This window comes from Engystomops pustulosus, chromosome 7 (assembly GCF_040894005.1).
Source record: "Engystomops pustulosus chromosome 7, aEngPut4.maternal, whole genome shotgun sequence".
Lineage (NCBI taxonomy): Eukaryota > Metazoa > Chordata > Amphibia > Anura > Leptodactylidae > Engystomops > Engystomops pustulosus.
Genome location: NC_092417.1, coordinates 96830794 through 96851163, shown reverse-complemented (window position 1 = coordinate 96851163; position 20370 = coordinate 96830794). Strand labels below are relative to the sequence as shown.

The 20370-nt window shown below is 45.9% G+C and overlaps 2 protein-coding genes across 4 annotated transcripts in view; one reads left to right on the top strand and one right to left on the bottom strand.

Moving 5' to 3' along the window:
• Positions 1 to 14115, bottom strand: part of MARVELD3 (MARVEL domain containing 3) — a 21913-nt gene extending 7798 nt beyond the window's left edge. For 2 of the 3 annotated variants that reach the window (XM_072117309.1, XM_072117308.1), the window contains exons 1-3: positions 12624 to 12674; positions 9917 to 10487; positions 2662 to 2765 (exon numbers count right to left, since the gene is read on the bottom strand). In XM_072117309.1, the coding sequence (XP_071973410.1) occupies positions 2662 to 2765; positions 9917 to 10487; positions 12624 to 12666 (718 nt within the window). In that variant the 5' untranslated portion in view covers positions 12667 to 12674. Of the gene's footprint in view, positions 1 to 2661; positions 2766 to 9916; positions 10488 to 12623; positions 12675 to 13934 lie in introns of those variants that run through there. The other variant, XM_072117310.1, reaches the window with a different exon arrangement.
• The window catches only part of TINF2 (TERF1 interacting nuclear factor 2), an 18962-nt gene continuing 12101 nt past the window's right edge, over positions 13510 to 20370 (top strand). The window contains exons 1-2 of the mRNA XM_072117311.1: positions 13510 to 13589; positions 13965 to 14324. Coding sequence (XP_071973412.1) covers positions 14297 to 14324 — 28 coding nt within the window. The 5' untranslated portion in view covers positions 13510 to 13589; positions 13965 to 14296. The remainder of the gene's footprint in view (positions 13590 to 13964; positions 14325 to 20370) is intronic.

The window sequence follows — 20370 nt, the reverse complement described above, 5'->3', positions numbered from 1 at the left end:
GTAGAATAAAGAAAGATCATGCTGCAGGAACAAGACTCTTATTGTTTTCTTACTCAGTCGGACTTTTTCAACTCTTCTTGAGGAACAGGAAAGGCAACTTTAAATGGACAATTCTCTCATGTTTTGGTTTCTGAGATGGCCGCCAAGTTATATTATACCTTAACACAAATTATTATGTGTGTCTGAAGTAGAGTGGTGCATGAGTTACAAAGCATTTTACAGAATCAATCTAATGAATGACGTTCATGTTATCTACTATATTTCATTCACATCCACAGCTGTGTTCAAAATTCATCACATTCACAAGGTACTGTACTGAGCATTTATGCTGCGGTGCAATGCTGAGATGTAATGTTTCTATTACGCTCTATTAACCCCTTAAGGACGCAGCCATTTTACAGCTTAAGGCTCAGTCCCATTTTTTAGATTCTGACCTGCGTCGCTTTATATGGTTATAACTTTTGAACACTGTTACTTATCAAAACGATTCTGAGATTGTTTTTTACCCACATGTTGTACTTCATTTTAGTGGTAAATTTTGGCTGATAAGTTTTGCGTTTATTTACAAAAAAAAAAGAAAATATGATGAATTTTCTGAAAAATTTGCCATTTTTGAAATTTGAAATCATTGCGTTTTCAGGCAGATAGATGTACCACCTAAATAAATTGCTGAATAACATTTCCCATTTGTCTACTTTACATTTTCACCATTTTTGAAATGTCTGGATAATTTATTTTGATGTCACGCGGCTTACAAATCGAATAGCGCTTTTCCGGATTTTCAGAATTGACTATTTTGGGGATAAATACAGTTTTGAATGAAAATTTACATATTTAGCATCAAAACCCCCCTATATAATCAACCCAATTTCAAATCTGCACCCCTCAAGCTATCAGAAACAGATTTTACGAAGATTGTTAACCCCTTGAGATCTTCATAGTAATTACATCAAAATGGAGGCGAAATTTAGAATAGTCAAATTGTGCCGGTTATACGTTCATTTAGCCCTAAAATGTACACATTTCCAAAAGATAAAAATACAAAACCCACCATACAATTTGTTCTACAATTTCTCCCGAGTACAGAGACCCCCCACATGTGGCCGTGACTTGTTTTATGGGCACACAGTGAGGCGCAGAAGGGAAGGAGCACCCTACAGCTGCCAGGATTTTACTTTCCTCATTGGCCTCTTTTGAAGGCTGTAAAATTTTCGCTTTTGCGCTATTAGGGCCATGTGATGCCATTTTTTTTGCGGGATGAGATGCTTTTTCCAATGTTACCATTTTGGGGTTGGTATCACCTATTGTTGAAAATTTAGGAACTTCTTTTTGAGAGCAGGAGTAGAAAAGCATCAATTCTCTACTGGTTTTTTTACTTTTTTTTTTTTTTTGTGGTGTTCACCACATAGACTAATTATCATATTATCTTCATTCTATGGGTCGATACGATAACGGGGATACCAGACACGAATATATTTTCTTGCGTTTTACTAAATTTGTAAAATAAAACCCTATTGTGGGGAAAAATCTATCATTTTTGTATTGCCATCTTCCAAGTGGCATAACTTTGTTACGTTTTTGGCTACGGAGCTGGTTGATGGCTTGTTTTTTGCGGGACACGTTGTACTTTGCACCAGTATCATTCTAGAGTACATATGTTTTTTTGATCACTTTTTATAGCATTTTTTGTGGGATTGAATAGGTAAAAATCATAATTTTTGGAGGGTTTATAACAGTTTTCTTTTACGGCGTTCATCGTGCGGGTTCAATAATTATTTATTTTTATTCTACGGGTTGTTACGGACGCGGTGATACTATATATGTGGGGTTTGTGTTATGATTTAGACTTTTTTTTCAGTTATATGTCTCTTTATATGTTTTGGGGCTTTTGGGCATTTTTGGTGATTTATTACTTTATTTTTTTATTGAATAATTTTTTTTTTTACTTTTTCACTTTTTCCACCATGGGAAATGAACAAGCAATAATCTGATTGCTTGTTCATAATAATACCCTGCAATACTTATGTATTGCAGGGCATTATCAGTGTCAGCCTATGCACTTGCATAGGCTGGCACTCTGCCAGTAAGATGACGTCACAGATGCCATCTTACCGGCAGTTCCTGCAGGTAACACTGGGGTCCAAATCGGACCCCAGTGATACCGTAGCAATGATCGGTGCCCCCCGAAAATGATTCGGGGGGGCCGATCGTGGGGGAAAGACCCCCCAGATGCATGTTAGATGCCGCGGTCGCGATGACCGCGGCATTTAACGGGTTAATCACCCGCGATCAGAGACAACTCTGATCGCGGGTGTTACACTGACATCGGGAAACACGGGGTGCCGGCTGTGACTGATAGCCGGCACCCCGTGTTTCCCGATGTCGGTTCGGCTCAAATCTTGAGCTGAACCGGCATCGGCTCAGCGTCCGATATATCGGACGCTGAGCGTTAAGTCACTGAGCTCAGCGTCCGATATATCGGACGCTGAGCGTTAAGAAGTTAAGCATAGACAATGCTTAGTGCTAAGGGGTAGGGCTCTCAACAAAACTCTGAACGCAGCTCAGGATGTGAATGGAGTATTAGACATGATATGACACCAGATCAGTATACAATAACTTCAATAAAGTATATGCAAAGTTAAAATATAGTATATTACTCACCACGTCCAGTGCACAAATACTTGCACTTGTGACAATCCAAGATTCCACCTTCTGCTTCATAAAATTCCATGCCATCCAGCTCAGAACCATTAGGTGGCAATGGCCTAAAATGTAAATGGTATTAAGATTTATTCTTACCAATTCTGGAAAAGGACAAAATTAGAAAAAACCCAAAGAAAGAGGGGAAAAAAGGGCAACACAAAATCTAAATCTCATAATTATTATTGATAGCCATCAATGTTTCATGGGTCAGTAGAGACCTGCAATGATCAGCTGTTCAGCACAGAACCGGAAGCATTTGGCTCTGGTGCCCTATGTAAGAGCCGGAAGCCATAACTACAGCTGTGGCAGGTCCACCTGCCTATCCAACACTGATGGCTTATTCTGCAGATATCATATATCCTATACACATTAATTAAGACATGACCTTACAAACCCTGATCTATAACTATTAACTACTATAATACTACCCCCTATGTACAAGAATATAACTACTATAATACTGCCCCTATGTACAAGAATTGATAGAATTTACTCACTAAATTCTCTTTTCCTGGAGTCCAAAGGCAGCACAAGAACAATTATGAGATTATGGTCCCTAGGCATAATCACATAGAGACAGGTTAGCACAGCAATGACTAATCACCATGGGGTGGAGCTAACCCCACCCATATAAGCTCCCATAGGAGCATGGGCACTTTGTAATATTAAATAGCAATAATTTCAAACACATTAAGAAGGGAGGGAGCCTTGTGCTGCCTTTGGACTCCAGGAAAAGAGAATTTGGTGAGTAAATTCTATCATTCCTGATCGTCCTTAAGGCAGCACAAGAACAATGAGACTTACCAGCAATACCTACTGTGAAGGGTGGGTCAAGCACGCCAACTGCAACACTCTTTTGCCAAACTTAGACCCTTCTGCCACTAATGAGTCAAGCCTGTAGTGACGAATAAATGTAGAGGAGTTTGAACAGGTTGCAGCCTTGCAAATGTCTTCCGGAGGAATATGGCCCATCTCAGCCCATGAGGTCGCTGTTGACCTTGTGGAATGGGCCCTGATCTTCAAGGGAGATGGAAGTTTCGCTAGAAGATAACATTTTTCAATGGCAGATCTAATCCACCTTGCTAGCGTAGCTTTGCTGGCTTTTTCCCCTTTGTTGGGGCCTCTTAGCTGTAAAAAGAGTGCTTCGGACTTACGGAAGACGTTCGTTCTTTGGATATATATCAGAATTGCTCTTCTGAAATCCAGCAGATGCACTTTTCTCTGTTCCTCATCTTGTGGATTTGGAAACAAAACTGGTAGATATATTTCTTGTGTAATGTTCTTGAAAGATGGAACTTTAAGAAGAAATCCTGGCATGGTTCTTAGGATAAGGCATTCTCCTAAGTCCCTTAGGTATGGATCCCTATGGGACAAGGATTGTAGCTCGCTAACACGCCTTGCTGAAGAGATAGCCACTAGCAAGAGAGTTTTCACTGACAACCACTTGATTGGAGCCTTTTGCAAAGGTTCAAATGGTGCACCTACCAGTTGTTCCAGAACCGTAGGTAAGTCCCAGGAAGGGGTTGGAGGATGAGGATTTGGATCCATTCTTGAGAGAGCCTTGAAAAAATTTCTTATCAAGGGTTTACCTGAGAAGATATTCTGCAATTGTGCATTTATCGCATTAAATTGGACCTTAAGAGTATTGATCTTGAAGCCTTTTTGATATCCTTCTTGAAGGAACTGAAGTACTGAATTCAAGGAATCAGGAGTAGCGGTATTTTGAGCACACCATGACTTAAACAGAGACCAGACTCTATTGTAGACTTTCACTGTAGAGGGTCTTCTTGATAATAGCAGAGTGTTTATGACTTCCTTTGAAAATCCAACATTTTTCAAGTTTTCCCTGTCAGTCTACAGGCCGCTAGTTGAAGCATTCCTGGGTTCGGGTGAACCTGACCTCTCTGCGAGAGTAAGTTGTGGAAAACCGGAAGTTTGATTGGATCTTCTTCCGAAAGCGACCACGCGAGTGAGAACCAGGCCCTGCGTGGGCGAAAAGGAAGGATGGCTATGACTTCCACCTTGTCCTCTCTGATTTTCTTCAGGACCCTCGGGACGAGAACCACCGGAGGAAATACATATATCAGGTGATGTGACCAACTGATTGATAAACCGTCCAGAGCCAGGGCTTTCGGGGAGCGAAATATCGTGCAGAAGTGAATGCATTTTGAGTTCTCCTCCGTCGCCATCACATCTATCTGTGGTGTACCCCATCTGCTTGTCAATAGGGAAAAAATCTGATGATTTCGTGACCATTCCGTTTGTGGAAGACAATTCCTGCTGAGGCTGTCTGCCAAATGATTCAGACGACCTTTGATGTGGACTGCTGTGATGGACGGGACATGTGCTGGTTGCACTCCTTCATCATGGTGCTGCCTTGTTTGTTTATATAATAAACCGTGGCTAGATTGTCTGACTGCACCAGAATCTTGAAACCGCGTAATATTGGCTGGAAATGTAAGAGGGCCAATCTGACCGCCTTCAGCTCTTTGAGATTTGAGGATAGGTAAGAATCTTTCTTCTTCCACTTGGCCCGGAACTAGAGATGATCTACATGGGCACCCCAACCCCAGGAGGATGCATCCGTAGTGAGGACCTTCTGTGGCCGGGGAACCAAGGACACCCCTTTGAGAAGAGAGGACGGCGTCTGCCACCAGGAGAGATCTGTGATAGTCTGTGGAGAGACTGTTAGATATGATTGCAGATCCTTTTTGCCCCGTCGCCAAGCCCTCAAAAGATCTCTTTGGAGGGACTTCATTCTTGCTCTGGCCCAAGGCACTGCGTCGATTGTCGAGGTCATCTTCCCCAGGACTTTCATAGCGAATCTGATAGTCACTGTCCGCTGACTTTTGAGATTGGAAACTATTTGTTGGATAGACTGTATTCTTTCTGGAGATAACGTGATTCTCCAGTTGACAGAATCTACGATGAACCCTAGAAACATTATGTTGCGAGAGGGTGTGAGGTGAGACTTCTGATGGTTTATGAGAAAACCGTGATCTAGCAGTGTCTGTAAGGTTCTCTGGAGTTGAGACTCCAGAAGAGCTTGGGATGAGGCCTTGACCAGCCAGTCATCCAGGTATGGGATCATGCATATATTCTGTAGTCTTAGGACTGAAGTTAGCACTATTGCCACCTTGTTGAATACTCTCGGAGCCGACGAGATTCCGAATGGGAGGCACGTGAATTGAAAATGATGAATCCCCAGTCCATCTTTGATGGCAAATCTCAGGTACTTCCTGTGAGGAGGAAAGATAGGAATGTGTAGATATGCATCCCGGAGGTTGATTTTGGCCATAAAATCCCTTTTTCTGTAAAGTCGTCATTACTAAACGAATGGTTTCCATGCGAAAGGTCTTCTGGACCAGGAAGCTGTTGAGGAATGACAGGTTGATCACTAGTCTCCATTTGCCTTCTGGCTTTGGAACTGGAAACACATGAGAATAAAAGCCTTGTCCCCTTTGATCGGCGGGGACTGGCTCCAGGGCTGATTTGTGGATGAACTCTTGGATCAGCTGCCAAAGGACTTGATTGGATCGTGTGTTGTACACAAACCTGTTCGGAGGGAACTGTTTGAACTCCAGTTGATACCCTCTGCGTATCACTGAGGAAACCCAGGCGTCTGACAATGTTTCTGACCATTGACGCCAAAAGTTTCCCAACCTTGCCCCCACCTTCGGTAAGGGACTCCTGGCGTCAAAGGCCCGACTTTGAGGCAAAAACGCCTTTCTTACCCAAGAAGGGTTCCTTTCCCCTTCTGAAGGAGGGTTGCTTAGGAGGAATCTTCCCTGATTTGGCTTTTGGAGATTTTCTCCTTTGCGAACGTTTGTTTCTTCTTTTCAGGGAATTTTGCTCCTTTGTTTCCTTCTAGCGATTCCAATATTGTGGATAGCTGAGGACCAAACATCGAGGCCGGCTGAAAGGGTAAATTGCAAAAATTTATCTTGGATACTACATCACCATTCCACATTTTGAGCCACATGGCTCTTCTTGCTGAATTTGAGGTTGCTAGGGATCTGGATGAGCACTTGAGGACCTCAAGATGAGCATCAGCAAGAAATTCTACTGCGGATTTCAGTATCGGCATACTGTCTGATAACACCTCTCTGGGGGTACCTTCATCAATACTAGTGGTAAGATCACTTAGCCAGACCTTGAGGGCTCTGGCTACTGGAATGGAAGCCAGGGAAGCTTTACAAGCGCCCACTGTAGATGTATCTGACTTTTTCAAACTAGAATCTGCCTTGCGGTCCATTGGATCCGACAAGAGAGAAGAATCTTCTGTAGGGAAGATAGCTTTCTTGGATAATTGAGCAACTGCTAAACCCACTTTGGGGATAATCTTTATATACAGACTCTTCAAGCTTGTAGAGGCTCTTAAACCTAGGACCTAAGTCCATCCTCTTATCTGGCTTAGACCAGTCCCTTTTCATCCAGTCTAATAGAACGGGGTGACTAGGGAGAACTTTGTTTTTAGACACAGGAAAATAAAACAGTTGTTCTTTTTTGGATATATGATCTACATTTCTGTCAGATTCAATTGTATCCTTAACGGCTTTAAGCAAAGCTGGGAACTTATCCTTATTTAATAAGTAAAAGTCCTCTGGATCTTCCGCATCATAGGAAGATACATTCATATCAGAATCATTATCAGATGAATCATATAAAACAACTGAACAAGAGCGGGATCTCCCCGTTACCTTCTCCCTTTTTGCATCATTGAATGCGTTCGCCAGTTGATGCTTAAACCCTGCAAAGAAATCTACTGATGGGTTATTGGTAGGAGGAGGTGGAGAAATACAGCCGTTACACAGATCGCCATCCATGTCATCTGACAGGGGTTGCTGGCAGCTAGAGCAGAGTCTATGATGAGACTTGCGAGATCTCTTGCGGCTTGTTCCTGAGTTAGAGGCTGACATCTAACAGGAAAAAACAGATAATACAAGCAGAGATCAATATGCACACATTCACCACTAGAAAGGTGCATAGCCCCTCACCATGTACTAACCACAGTAGCAGAGGGGTCCGGGCTTAATGGCAGAGTGCAACCTGAGACTAAGCTCAGGTGAGTTTTTAAACTTACCGCTCCTCCCCTTACTTCCTTTCTGCATTGTCTGCAGGGGAACACAAGGGGAGATGCACATAGCTGCCGAAACCGGAAGTCGCGCGGGGCCGCGTGACGTCACTTCCGGTCTGCCCGGGATACCATCCAGCCTGGCGCCAGAGAGATGCCGATGTCCCCGAAGGCCAGCCCACATCCGGATTGGTATCAGGACTCCCACGGCATGCGACCACCGCAGCCGGATAAGGGAGGAAAGGAGGAGCACACCTTCGGAGCGAGGGACGCTACTACACAGCGTATACAATCCGGGTGTTAGGGCTCGAAACCCTGCGCAAGACTGCGTCTTACGTCTTGTCTCTTGGGAGACCTAGAGAAAATAAAATACAAAGTGCCCATGCTCCTATGGGAGCTTATATGGGTGGGGTTAGCTCCACCCCATGGTGATTAGTCATTGTTGTGCTAACCTGTCTCTATGTGATTATGCCTAGGGACCATAATCTCATTGTTCTTGTGCTGCCTTAAGGACGATCAGGAAATAACTACTATAATACTACCCCCTATGTACAATAATATAACTGTTATAATACTGCCCTCTAAGTACAAGAATATAACTAATATAATACTGCCATGTTTCGGCTCCAAACAGTGAGCCTTTCTCAAGCTGAATATCCATGATTGTGTACAGATATATAAACAAAATGGAGGAGGTCATGTGATCATTATTGACCAGTACAGACAAAGTGCAAAGTGCAAGCAAGTTCAAACAATCATAATGCTGATAAAATGTACTAAAATGCAAATATCAAATAGATACATCATTAGATTAAAGTGCATGTGCATGTCTCTCAACATGGTATATGTATACAAATATAACTTTAGAATACAACGTGAACATCCATTGATTTGTGTGAACACTGACATAGTAAAAGTGAAAAAAATTCTTTAAAAAAATCCATAGCTAACAAGCCATAAACAAAGTCCCCATCGTCTCACCACCTTATATCAAAAGAAGAGCTATTGATAGCTGTATACACCATCGCACTGGGCTGGCTCGCATGGTCAAACGCACACCAGGAATGGCGACCGCGGGTGTACGGATTGGCACATTGTAAGTCTATGGGCAGAACCACTGCCAATCAAAAGACCGACAGCAGCTGATGTCAATAGACAAAAAATATATATAGAGGATCGCATCACTGGAACCGTGAGCAAGTAAAAAGATGCGTAATGACCATATGTATGTTAGTATTTAACCATTTTCCTCTTTTGATGACCTCTTGATCAGATTTTGTTTATATATCTGTACACAATCATGGATATTCAGCTTGAGAAAGGCTCACTGTTTGGAGCCGAAACGTTGCTCTTTCACATGGAATAAATCCACTAAGGTATTTTTTCACTACAATCTGGTGTGCTGACTTTTTTTCCTTTGTCTTTACAATTGAAGGACCTGAGGCGTAGGCGTGCACCCGCTTTTTATTTTTGTTTTGATAGTGCTGCTTGGATCTTTTCTTACTGTACTATAATACTGCCCCTATGTACAAGAATATAACTATAATACTACCCCTTGAAGGACCTGAGGCGTAGGCGTGCACCCGCTTTTCATTTTCTGTTTTGATAGTGCTGCTTGGATCTTTTCTTACTGTACTATAATACTGCCCCTATGTACAAGAATATAACTATAATACTACCCCCAATGGACAAAAATATAACTACTATAATACTGCCTCCTATGTAAAAAAATAGAACTACTATAATACTGCTCTCTATGTACAAAAATAAAACTACTATAATACTGTCCCCTATGTAAAGGAATATAACTCGTATAATACTGCCCCCTATGTACAGGAATATAACTACTATAATACTGCCCCATGTACAAGAATATAACTACTATAATACTGCCCCTATGTACAGGAATATAACTACTATAATACTGCCCCATGTACAAGAATATACCTGCTATAATAGAACCTCATATTTAATATAAATATAAAGTATATAAATGCTATAATATTCCTGCTATGTACGAGTATATAAATGCTATAGTACTGCCCCCTATGTACAAGTATATAAATTCTAATACTGCTCCAGCTCTACATGAATATGACTACGATACTACTTTCAGAGGCTTTCAATCTCTGCACTAACCTCTCAGATGGGTAGTAATGTTCTGCCTCTTTTTTGTTCATTGAGAGTCCATGTCGATCCACACTTTGCAAGTAACTTTCTTGATACCTTTCTCGTTCATCATATCGGTTACGGCTCCTCTCTTTGTGGTGACTGTCTTTTTCTAGATACATGCTTGAACTGCTCTCTTTGTAATAACCATCTCCTTCCTCGTTGCGACTTCGGCTCCTATCTGCATCATATCTGCAGTGTCCTCTATCATCGTAGTGCTTGTCCCGCTCCTTATAACCGTCCCTACTCCTATTCTGATCCTTGTCCCTATAGTGCTTCTCCCTATCTTGGTACTGGCCACGACTCTTGTCTTCTCTTTGCCTATGTTGCCATTTGTCTTGTTTGTCTTTTTCTTGATGCCGATTCTGACTAGGCCCGTGGTGGCTCCTGCTAGGAATCCTTTCATCGTTATACCCATTCTGAACATCGGAATGACTGTCACGAGTATTGGGACGACTGCTGCGATGCTCATAATTGTATTTTCTTGGCACTCGGCGTTCCCCATCACTTAGATATGGCCCAGGATCCCCCATTTTGAGATCTATAAGAAAGGGATTATATAATACTTAAAGTAAAATAACACCAGTCAACTCCAAACCATTGCTGCCTATGATCATGGCACTGCTGTAAACCATATCACAAAATGCTGTTATGGCAGCCCTCATAAACATGGACAGAAAATAGAATAAAAATCAACTATAACAAAATAAAAACAGATTAGAAAAAAAAAAGGGATATGTTTCACAGAAATTATCCAACTTCAGTGACTGGGACTAAGCTGCAATACCAGGTAGAGTGGCACTGTTTCTAAGTAATAAAGTTCACAGCTTAGCACTTCGCTGATAAGAAGATATATAGGCATTTCATGAGCAGTGAATGGAGACCATGAGCTAGCCACAATTTGTGTGGCCAGTTTGCAGCCTCTGCACAGGGTGGTGTTCATGAGGCCCAGATAGTCTATTCCCCTCACAGAGCTTCATCATCAAGTTTCTAGGTGTGGAAAGAGTAAAATATCCTTTCCTTATCTCTTTGAAGTGGAAGAAAGAAGCATAAAAAAGGCAGGAGGTAAAGAATGTGGTTTCCTTAAGGGTTTTCTCACCAAGACTTTTTTTTGGCATATCGACAGGATAGATTATAGGTGCAGGTCCTAGCCCTGGGACACACATCTATCTTGGAAATAGAGGTCTTCCGACCTCTTTTCCATAGCGGGGCTCAATGGAGAGTGTTTCAAGCATCCTGTGACTATGTGATAAAGTCTACATTGGAAGTAATGAAGTAAATTACAGGGTTTACTATTATTACCTGATACATTCATTCCTGTAAATTAAGAAATGCTGCAAAGTTTTAGTTAGATTTTAGTTGAATGACTAATTATTGTTTTAAAACAGTAGAATTTGGAACGGTTGTTACGGGTAACTAACTGCTCCACTCTATCCTTTTCACTAATTCAGGTAAATTTCCCTATTGTCGCTCCATCTGAAGTTTTCTGAAAGGACAATACAATTTATCCAAATGCCTGTTTTTTAAACTTTCTATTAGTGACTAACATTCTAGACAACCGATACCGTGTTCATAAGCCTGAATGCCTGATATATAAACAGTGGTGAGGAAGCAGGAGGTGCTAGAGAGAAATGTGACAATACAGGTTATCAGCAAACAGCAAACTGTATCTGAATGTACTGATAGCAAACAAGTGGAGGTTTGTATATTTATCATAACAGTATATTTACATAGTGCAAGGTTTATTCTAGTAATAAGAAATGCACAATACAAATAGGTCTGATTGTAATATAGTTCATGCATGTGTTTTAGTTCTGTGTGTCTGTTTGTTCCACGGATTTAGGACTGCACGAAATGTTGTACAGGCAGTCCCCGGGTTATGTACAAGATAGGTTCCATTGGTTTGTTCTTAAGTTGAATTTGTATGCAAGTCGAAACTGTATATTGTATACAGTTATATAACAAACACAGTACAGCACAAAATGCCACCCCAGAAATTATAAATACTACAGTACAGCAATAAATCTAGCAACCAATTCAGGGCAGAAATAATAGTGCAGACCCCAGACCAGATAAAAATAATACTGGAGCCCAGACCAGACAAAAAAATTAATACTCTCCTTTCCTGGCTCCTCTTCTGTTCTTTGTGCAACACTGCAACTTCTTCTCTCCTACATGTGCCATTTAGCTCTGTGTCCCCTTCTGGCTGTAGGCGCCAGCATAAGGACCTTGGGCAGAGCCGCAGCAGGATCAGGAGACAACCCAGCAGGGCCAGCTCCAGGTTTAAGTAGGCCCTGAGTGACAGAGCATTAGTGGGCCCCTTTTCAGTAAACTCATGTCCTAGTCCACACTGTCCCCCTAGAAGCCACACTGTTCCCCCCCCCCCCCCCCCAGTAGCCACACTGTCAAGGTAGCCACACTGCCCCCCCTACTCCAGTAGCCACAATGTCCCCATCCACCCCTCCCCCAAGTAGCCATAGTGTCCTTATCTCCCCCCTGTAGCCACACTGCCCTCATACGCACCCCGGTAGCCACAGTGTCCTCATCCACCCCCCACCCCAGTAGCCACAAGTGTCCTCCTTTCTCCTCCATAAGCCACAGTGTCATTATTCCTCCGTTTTCCCGGTAGCCACACTGTCCTCATTCAGACACACACACAGAAAAAAAATCTAGGCACCTTTCCTCGCTCCCTCCAAGCAGCTGCCTTCTTTCTTCGGCATGTACCCATTCCACTTGCAGGCTCTGAAGCCAGCACACTTGATGTGCTGACATCATCATGTGTGTCGGGAAAAGACGGGAGCTGCACGGCGTGGGAGCAAATGGACTGTATGTAAGTATAAGTATTATTATTTTTATTGGCAAAGATGTATTAAACTGGAGATATTAATATGATACTCCTTATACTGGCAGTTAGGCTTGATGGGGGATTTCCATATGGTTCAGCATAATATAAATGAACTGGATATATATATATATATATATATACATATACTGTGAGGGGGCTTCTGAATGTAATAAAACTGGGGTGGGGGAATTTATATATGGGGCAAGTTAATAATTAATCAGGGGGGGGGGGCTATATAGCAGGCTGTATATAGTAAAACAGAGGGGGGATCCAAATATGGGGGAAACATATTAGTATTGTAGTTTTCGCCTTATAGGCAGCAAATATGCTACAATCGGCCCTGGTGGAGGGCAGTTTTGAGGGAGCGAGGAAAGGTGTGTATTGGATTCTGTAGAAAACAGGAAGAGCCAGAAAGTGATCATTTGCACCAGTGTCTTAAAGCCACACTGGCACAATTGAGAGGTAGATTTCTACCTCTGAAAATCTATTTCATTCCCAAATGTCCAAATTGTCAAAATGACCTGCAGTAGCATCAGTTCTGTGTAGTTTACGATTTCATTATTAAACGATTCAGCATTACCAAGTACTTACATAATATAAAACTAAATAAAATTAACAAAGAAACAATTAGAAACACGTGATTAAGTTTCAATAAAGTAGTACACAGGGTTAAAGGAAATATACAAGTTGCTTGCTGTCAATGAATGAAAACAGGGAGGCTGAAAAGATTACTCTCAGCTGATAAAAGTCTGATGAAGGTTTTGTCACAGTGTATCAGCGCTGTCATTCTGTGATAAGGTGAGTGTTATTCCATTGAATTATTAAAACATAAGAAAATGATAAAGTGCAGGTATGTATAATTGACAGTGTGTAATCTGATACAATCCATTGCTATGATGGCGGTGACCAGCAGCAGAGTAAAATATGTTTGCACTTTTGCTTGCAATAACTGAATAAAGACAGAATAATTATCTATGTGACAAATTAGTATTTTATGTCCATCAGCCTTATATTTTCATCACCAGCCCCCCATCATTATCCCCCTATGTGCATGCTACAGACCCTGCAGCACCACTGTGAGCTTTGGATTTATCAGAACTCCTCGAACTTTTATATTAGTTCCTTGTATATTCCTTTACTCACCAAAATTCTCTTCTTATGGTCTCTGCGCAGCAAAAGAAATAGCCGGAACCGAAACTCCAGCCCGAAAGCGCGCCCCCGACGAAACACACCTGTAGGTTGCAGGCGCGCCGCTGATTGCGCGCCTCCGGCAGCTGAACCGCAAAAGAATTTCCTTTGGAACGCACAAGGGGACGCGCGTACAGACGCTTAACTGATTGGGCATAATGATAAAGGCGGATGAAAAGTGATTGGTGTGGGAACACTAGTGGGATGTGATTGGTCTGCGATAACTGACTGTGCTATGGTTGGTCAGAGCTCTCAAGCAGCTCTGCGATTGGTTGGTTTGTGGAGATGAGTTTGGACATGTACTGGAGGCCTTGAAAATGAGTGAGCGAAGTTCTGTAACGTCAGGTGAGTATTGCCGGGTTATACGGGATGTTTCGTGTAGTTTCTTATTAGTAGATGATCCTCCTATTGATAGCTGTGGCCTGCGAAGACTATGCAGTTTGTAGTTGTACATAAGGGCTTATACGGGATATGAGGGTCCTCTATAGGCTGCTGGTCAGGGGGGTGTATAAGGGGCCACTATAGGCTGCTGGTCAGGGAGGTATATGAGGGGCCTCTGTAGGCTGCTGGTCAGGGAGGTATATGAGGGGCCCTCTATAGGCTGCTGGTCAGGGGGGTGTATGAGGGGCCCTCTATAGGCTGCTGGTCAGGGAGCTATATGAGGGGCCCTCTATAGGCTGCTGGTCAGGGAGGTATATGAGGGGCCCTCTATAGGCTGCTGGTCAGGGAAGTATATGAGGGGCCCTCTATAGGCTGCTGGTCAGGGGGGTGTATGAGGGGCCCTCTATAGGCTGCTGGTCAGGGGGGTGTATGAGGGGCCCTCTATAGGCTGCTGGTCAGGGGGGTGTATGAGGGGCCCTCTATAGGCTGCTGGTCAGGGGGGTGTATGAGGGGCCCTCTATAGGCTGCTGGTCAGGGGGGTGTATGAGGGGCCCTCTATAGGCTGCTGGTCAGGGGGGTGTATGAGGGGCCCTCTATAGGCTGCTGGTCAGGGGGGTGTATGAGGGGCCCTCTATAGGCTGCTGGTCAGGGGGGTGTATGAGGGGCCCTCTATAGGCTGCTGGTCAGGGGGGTGTATGAGGGGCCCTCTATAGGCTGCTGGTCAGGGGGGTGTATGAGGGGCCCTCTATAGGCTGCTGGTCAGGGGGGTGTATGAGGGGCCCTCTATAGGCTGCTGTTCAGGGGGGTGTATGAGGGGCCCTCTATAGGCTGCTGGTCAGGGGGGTGTATGAGGGGCCCTCTATAGGCTGCTGGTCAGGGGGGTGTATGAGGGGCCCTCTATAGGCTGCTGGTCAGGGGGGTGTATGAGGGGCCCTCTATAGGCTGCTGGTCAGGGGGGTGTATGAGGGGCCCTCTATAGGCTGCTGGTCAGGGGGGTGTATGAGGGGCCCTCTATAGGCTGCTGGTCAGGGGGGTGTATGAGGGGCCCTCTATAGGCTGCTGGTCAGGGGGGTGTATGAGGGGCCCTCTATAGGCTGCTGGTCAGGGGGGTGTATGAGGGGCCCTCTATAGGCTGCTGGTCAGGGGGGTGTATGAGGGGCCCTCTATAGGCTGCTGGTCAGGGGGGTGTATGAGGGGCCCTCTATAGGCTGCTGGTCAGGGGGGTGTATGAGGGGCCCTCTATAGGCTGCTGGTCAGGGGGGTGTATGAGGGGCCCTCTATAGGCTGCTGGTCAGGGGGGTGTATGAGGGGCCCTCTATAGGCTGCTGGTCAGGGGGGTGTATGAGGGGCCCTCTATAGGCTGCTGGTCAGGGGGGTGTATGAGGGGCCCTCTATAGGCTGCTGGTCAGGGGGGTGTATGAGGGGCCCTCTATAGGCTGCTGGTCAGGGGGGTGTATGAGGGGCCCTCTATAGGCTGCTGGTCAGGGGGGTGTATGAGGGGCCCTCTATAGGCTGCTGGTCAGGGGGGTGTATGAGGGGCCCTCTATAGGCTGCTGGTCAGGGGGGTGTATGAGGGGCCCTCTATAGGCTGCTGGTCAGGGGGGTGTATGAGGGGCCCTCTATAGGCTGCTGGTCAGGGGGGTGTATGAGGGGCCCTCTATAGGCTGCTGGTCAGGGGGGTGTATGAGGGGCCCTCTATAGGCTGCTGGTCAGGGGGGTGTATGAGGGGCCCTCTATAGGCTGCTGGTCAGGGGGGTGTATGAGGGGCCCTCTATAGGCTGCTGGTCAGGGGGGTGTATGAGGGGCCCTCTATAGGCTGCTGGTCAGGGGGGTGTATGAGGGGCCCTCTATAGGCTGCTGGTCAGGGGGGTGTATGAGGGGCCCTCTATAGGCTGCTGGTCAGGGGGGTGTATGAGGGGCCCTCTATAGGCTGCTGGTCAGGGGGGTGTATGAGGGGCCCTCTATAGGCTGCTGGTCAGGGGGGTGTATGAGGGGCCCTCTATAGGCTGCTGGTCAGGGGGGTGTATGAGGGGCCCTCTATAGGCTGCTGGTCAGGGGGGTGTATGAGGGGCCCTCTATAGGCTGCTGGTCAGGGGGGTGTATGAGGGGCCCTCTATAGGCTGCTGGTCAGGGGGGTGTATGAGGGGCCCTCTATAGGCTGCTGGTCAGGGGGGTGTATGAGGGGCCCTCTATAGGCTGCTGGTCAGGGGGGTGTATGAGGGGCCCTCTATAGGCTGCTGGTCAGGGGGGTGTATGAGGGGCCCTCTATAGGCTGCTGGTCAGGGGGGTGTATGAGGGGCCCTCTATAGGCTGCTGGTCAGGGGGGTGTATGAGGGGCCCTCTATAGGCTGCTGGTCAGGGGGGTGTATGAGGGGCCCTCTATAGGCTGCTGGTCAGGGGGGTGTATGAGGGGCCCTCTATAGGCTGCTGGTCAGGGGGGTGTATGAGGGGCCCTCTATAGGCTGCTGGTCAGGGGGGTGTATGAGGGGCCCTCTATAGGCTGCTGGTCAGGGGGGTGTATGAGGGGCCCTCTATAGGCTGCTGGTCAGGGGGGTGTATGAGGGGCCCTCTATAGGCTGCTGGTCAGGGGGGTGTATGAGGGGCCCTCTATAGGCTGCTGGTCAGGGGGGTGTATGAGGGGCCCTCTATAGGCTGCTGGTCAGGGGGGTGTATGAGGGGCCCTCTATAGGCTGCTGGTCAGGGGGGTGTATGAGGGGCCCTCTATAGGCTGCTGGTCAGGGAGGTGTATGAGGGGCCCTCTATAGGCTGCTGGTCAGGGAAGTGTATGAGGGGCCCTCTATAGGCTGCTGGTCAAGGAGGTATATGAGGAGCCCTCTATAGGCTGCTGGTCAGGGAGGTATATGAGGAGCCCTCTATAGGCTGCTGGTCAGGGAGATATATGAACGGCCACTGTAGGCTGCTGGTCAGGGGGGTATATGAGGGGCCCTCTATAGGCTGCTGGTCAGGGGGGTATATGAGGGGCCCTCTATAGGCTGCTGGTCAGGGAGGTATATGAGCGGCCACTGTAGGCTGCTGGTCAGGGAGGTATATGAGCGGCCACTGTAGGCTGCTGGTCAGGGAGGTATATGAGGGGCCCTCTATAGGCTGCTGGTCAGGGAGGTATATGAGCGGCCACTGTAGGCTGCTGGTCAGGGGGGTATATGAGGGGCCCTCTATAGGCTGCTGGTCAGGGGGGTATATGAGGGGCCCTCTATAGGCTGCTGGTCAGGGGGGTATATGAGGGGCCCTCTATAGGCTGCTGGTCAGGGAGGTATATGAGGGGACCTCTATAGGCTGCTGGTCAGGGAGGTATATGAGGGGACCTCTATAGGCTGCTGGTCAGGGAGGTATATGAGGGGACCTCTATGGGCTGCTGGTCAGGGAGGTATATGAGGGGCCCTCTATGGGCTGCTGGTCAGGGAGGTATATGAGGGGCCCTCTATGGGCTGCTGGTCAGGGAGGTATATGAGCGGCCACTGTAGGCTGCTGGTCAAGGAGGTATATGGGGCCCTCTATAGGCTGCTGGTCAGGGAGGTATATGAGGGGCCCTCTATAGGCTGCTGGTCAGGGAGGTATATAAGGGGCCCTCTATAGACTGCTGGTCAGGGAGGTATATGAGGGGCCCTCTATAGGCTGCTGGTCAGGGAGGTATATGAGGGGCCCTCTATAGGCTGCTGGTCAGGGAGGTATATGAGGGGCCCTCTATAGGCTGCTGGTCAGGGAGGTATATGAGGGGCCCTCTATAGGCTGCTGGTCAGTGAGGTATATGAGGGGCCCTCTATAGGCTGCTGGTCAGGGAGGTATATGAGCGGCCACTGTAGGCTGCTGGTCATGAAGGTATATGAGGGGCCCTCTATAGGCTGCTGGTCAGGGGGGTGTATGGGGGCCCTCTATAGGCTGCTGGTCAATGAGGTATATGAGGGGCCCTCTATAGCAGTGATGGCGAACCTTTTAGAGACCGAGTGCCCAAACTACAACAAAGACCCACTTATTTATCGCAAAGTGCCAACACAGAAATTTAATTTGTGATTTATACTCCCTTCTCTGTCACAGTTTTCATTGATACCAGCACCCAGAGGACACCAATAAAGCAGAAAATAGTCCCAGGTAGAGCTGTCACTTTAAAATAGCTCTGTGCACAGCAAGTCCTGGGCTGTCTGGGACTGCAGGAAGATACCTGGAGTCATCTCTGGTGATGGCATGAGTGCCCACGGAAAGGGCTCTGAGTGCCACCTCTGGCACCAGTGCCATAGGTTAGCCATCACTGCTCTATAGGCTGCTGGTCAAGGAGGTATATGGGGCCCTCTATAGGCTGCTGGTCAAGGAGGTATATGAGGGGCCCTCTATAGGCTGTGGACCCTTATTATTAGGAAAGGTGGGATCCAGCTTTTATGACATACTCTGTGAATCTGTCTCTAAAGGGAACAAGGGAATACTGCGCAGATACCGCTTGGTTGCCAGACTTTGAGGCGCTGGCAAGTATGCAAACTCTGTAGTGAGTTGTTTACACTGCCTAGAAACCTGGTGCAAGATTTGGCATATGCGCAGAAGATGGGCCAGCTGTCACCACTGTATCTGCGTGTGCAACAATAAGATCAAAACCATTTTTTTTTTTGCTCATTAATGTACACTCTGCACCCCATCTTGACAGAAATAAAAACTACAGAAATGTTGATATTTTGGCTAATTTATTAGACAAAAAAACTGAAATATCTCATAGTTATAAGTAGACACTCCTTTGCTGTGATACTGTCCATATCCTGCTGATGCTACTTAAGATGGTTCTACTCCTTTATTGGAGTCCAGCTGTGTCTAATTGGGAAAGGCACACACCTGTCTATAAGACCTCACAGTGCATGTCAGAGCACATGAGATTCGTGAGGTCTAAGGAACTGCTCAAGGAGATCGGAGACAGATTTGTGTGGGACCACCACAACTTTTCCTTTAACCTGACTGTCCTGCCAAACTAAGCAATCGTGGGAGAAGAGTCTTGCTGATAGAGGAATAGGAGAACCTCAAGGTCACTGTGGCTGAGTACCAGAGATACAGTAGGGAGATGAAAGAAAGTTACAAAGTCCACCATCACCAAAGCTACCAGTTGGCGCTTTATGGCAGAGTGTGATGACGGAAGCCTCTCCTCAACGCAAGACATATGAAACCAAACAAACAAAAAGATCCAGCTCTTGCTTCTAAAGTTATTGGTCTTTATTCATATTGCATCCAGGGCATTACGTGAGTTACAACTAAGCGATGCGTTTCTGACACCCTCTGGCGTGTTTCATCACACTAGAAATAAGATTCTCTGGTCTGATGAGATGAAGATTGAATTTTTTGGTGTTAAATCTAAGCGCTATGTGTGGAGAAAACCAGACAGTGCTCATCACCTGCCAAATACAATCCCAACATAATCCCAGTGAAACATGGTGGTAGCATCATACTATGGGGGTGTTTTTCAGCGACAGGGACAGGACGACTGGTTGCTTTTTAGGAAAAGATGTGTGGCCAAGTACATAGATATCCTGGATGAAAGCCTCTCCAGAGTGCTCAGGACCTCAGATTGGGCCAAAAATTCACCTTCTAACAAGACAATAATCCTAAACACACAGCTGCCCTTTGGCTACTTTTTGATTTGTGCCAGTGGAGCCTAGCCAACCCTGAACCATTGCTAAATAGAGCTATTGAGCTAATTATAATTTATAGAGGCCGGTCTCTAGGACAAATCCAGTGTGTTGTTTCTAAAAGAGAAGCCGTCTGGTTTCCCTAGTGTAATTATTGGTGGCCTATCTGTAGTATCTAGTTTTCAATACCTAGGTATTCCCTTCATTTGGTGTTCAGATTTCTCCTCGTTACAAAGGGCTATAATGCTGGTTGGGATGGCCCTCTCTGACTTTTACCTCTGTTTTTTTGCTGGACAGCTCAGTTTTCTTAGATCCTGGTTGTCTCCTGACTAACTGGAACCCTCTGAACTGCTGCTGGCTTCCAGTATTGGTGCTACTAGCCTTTGGCATGT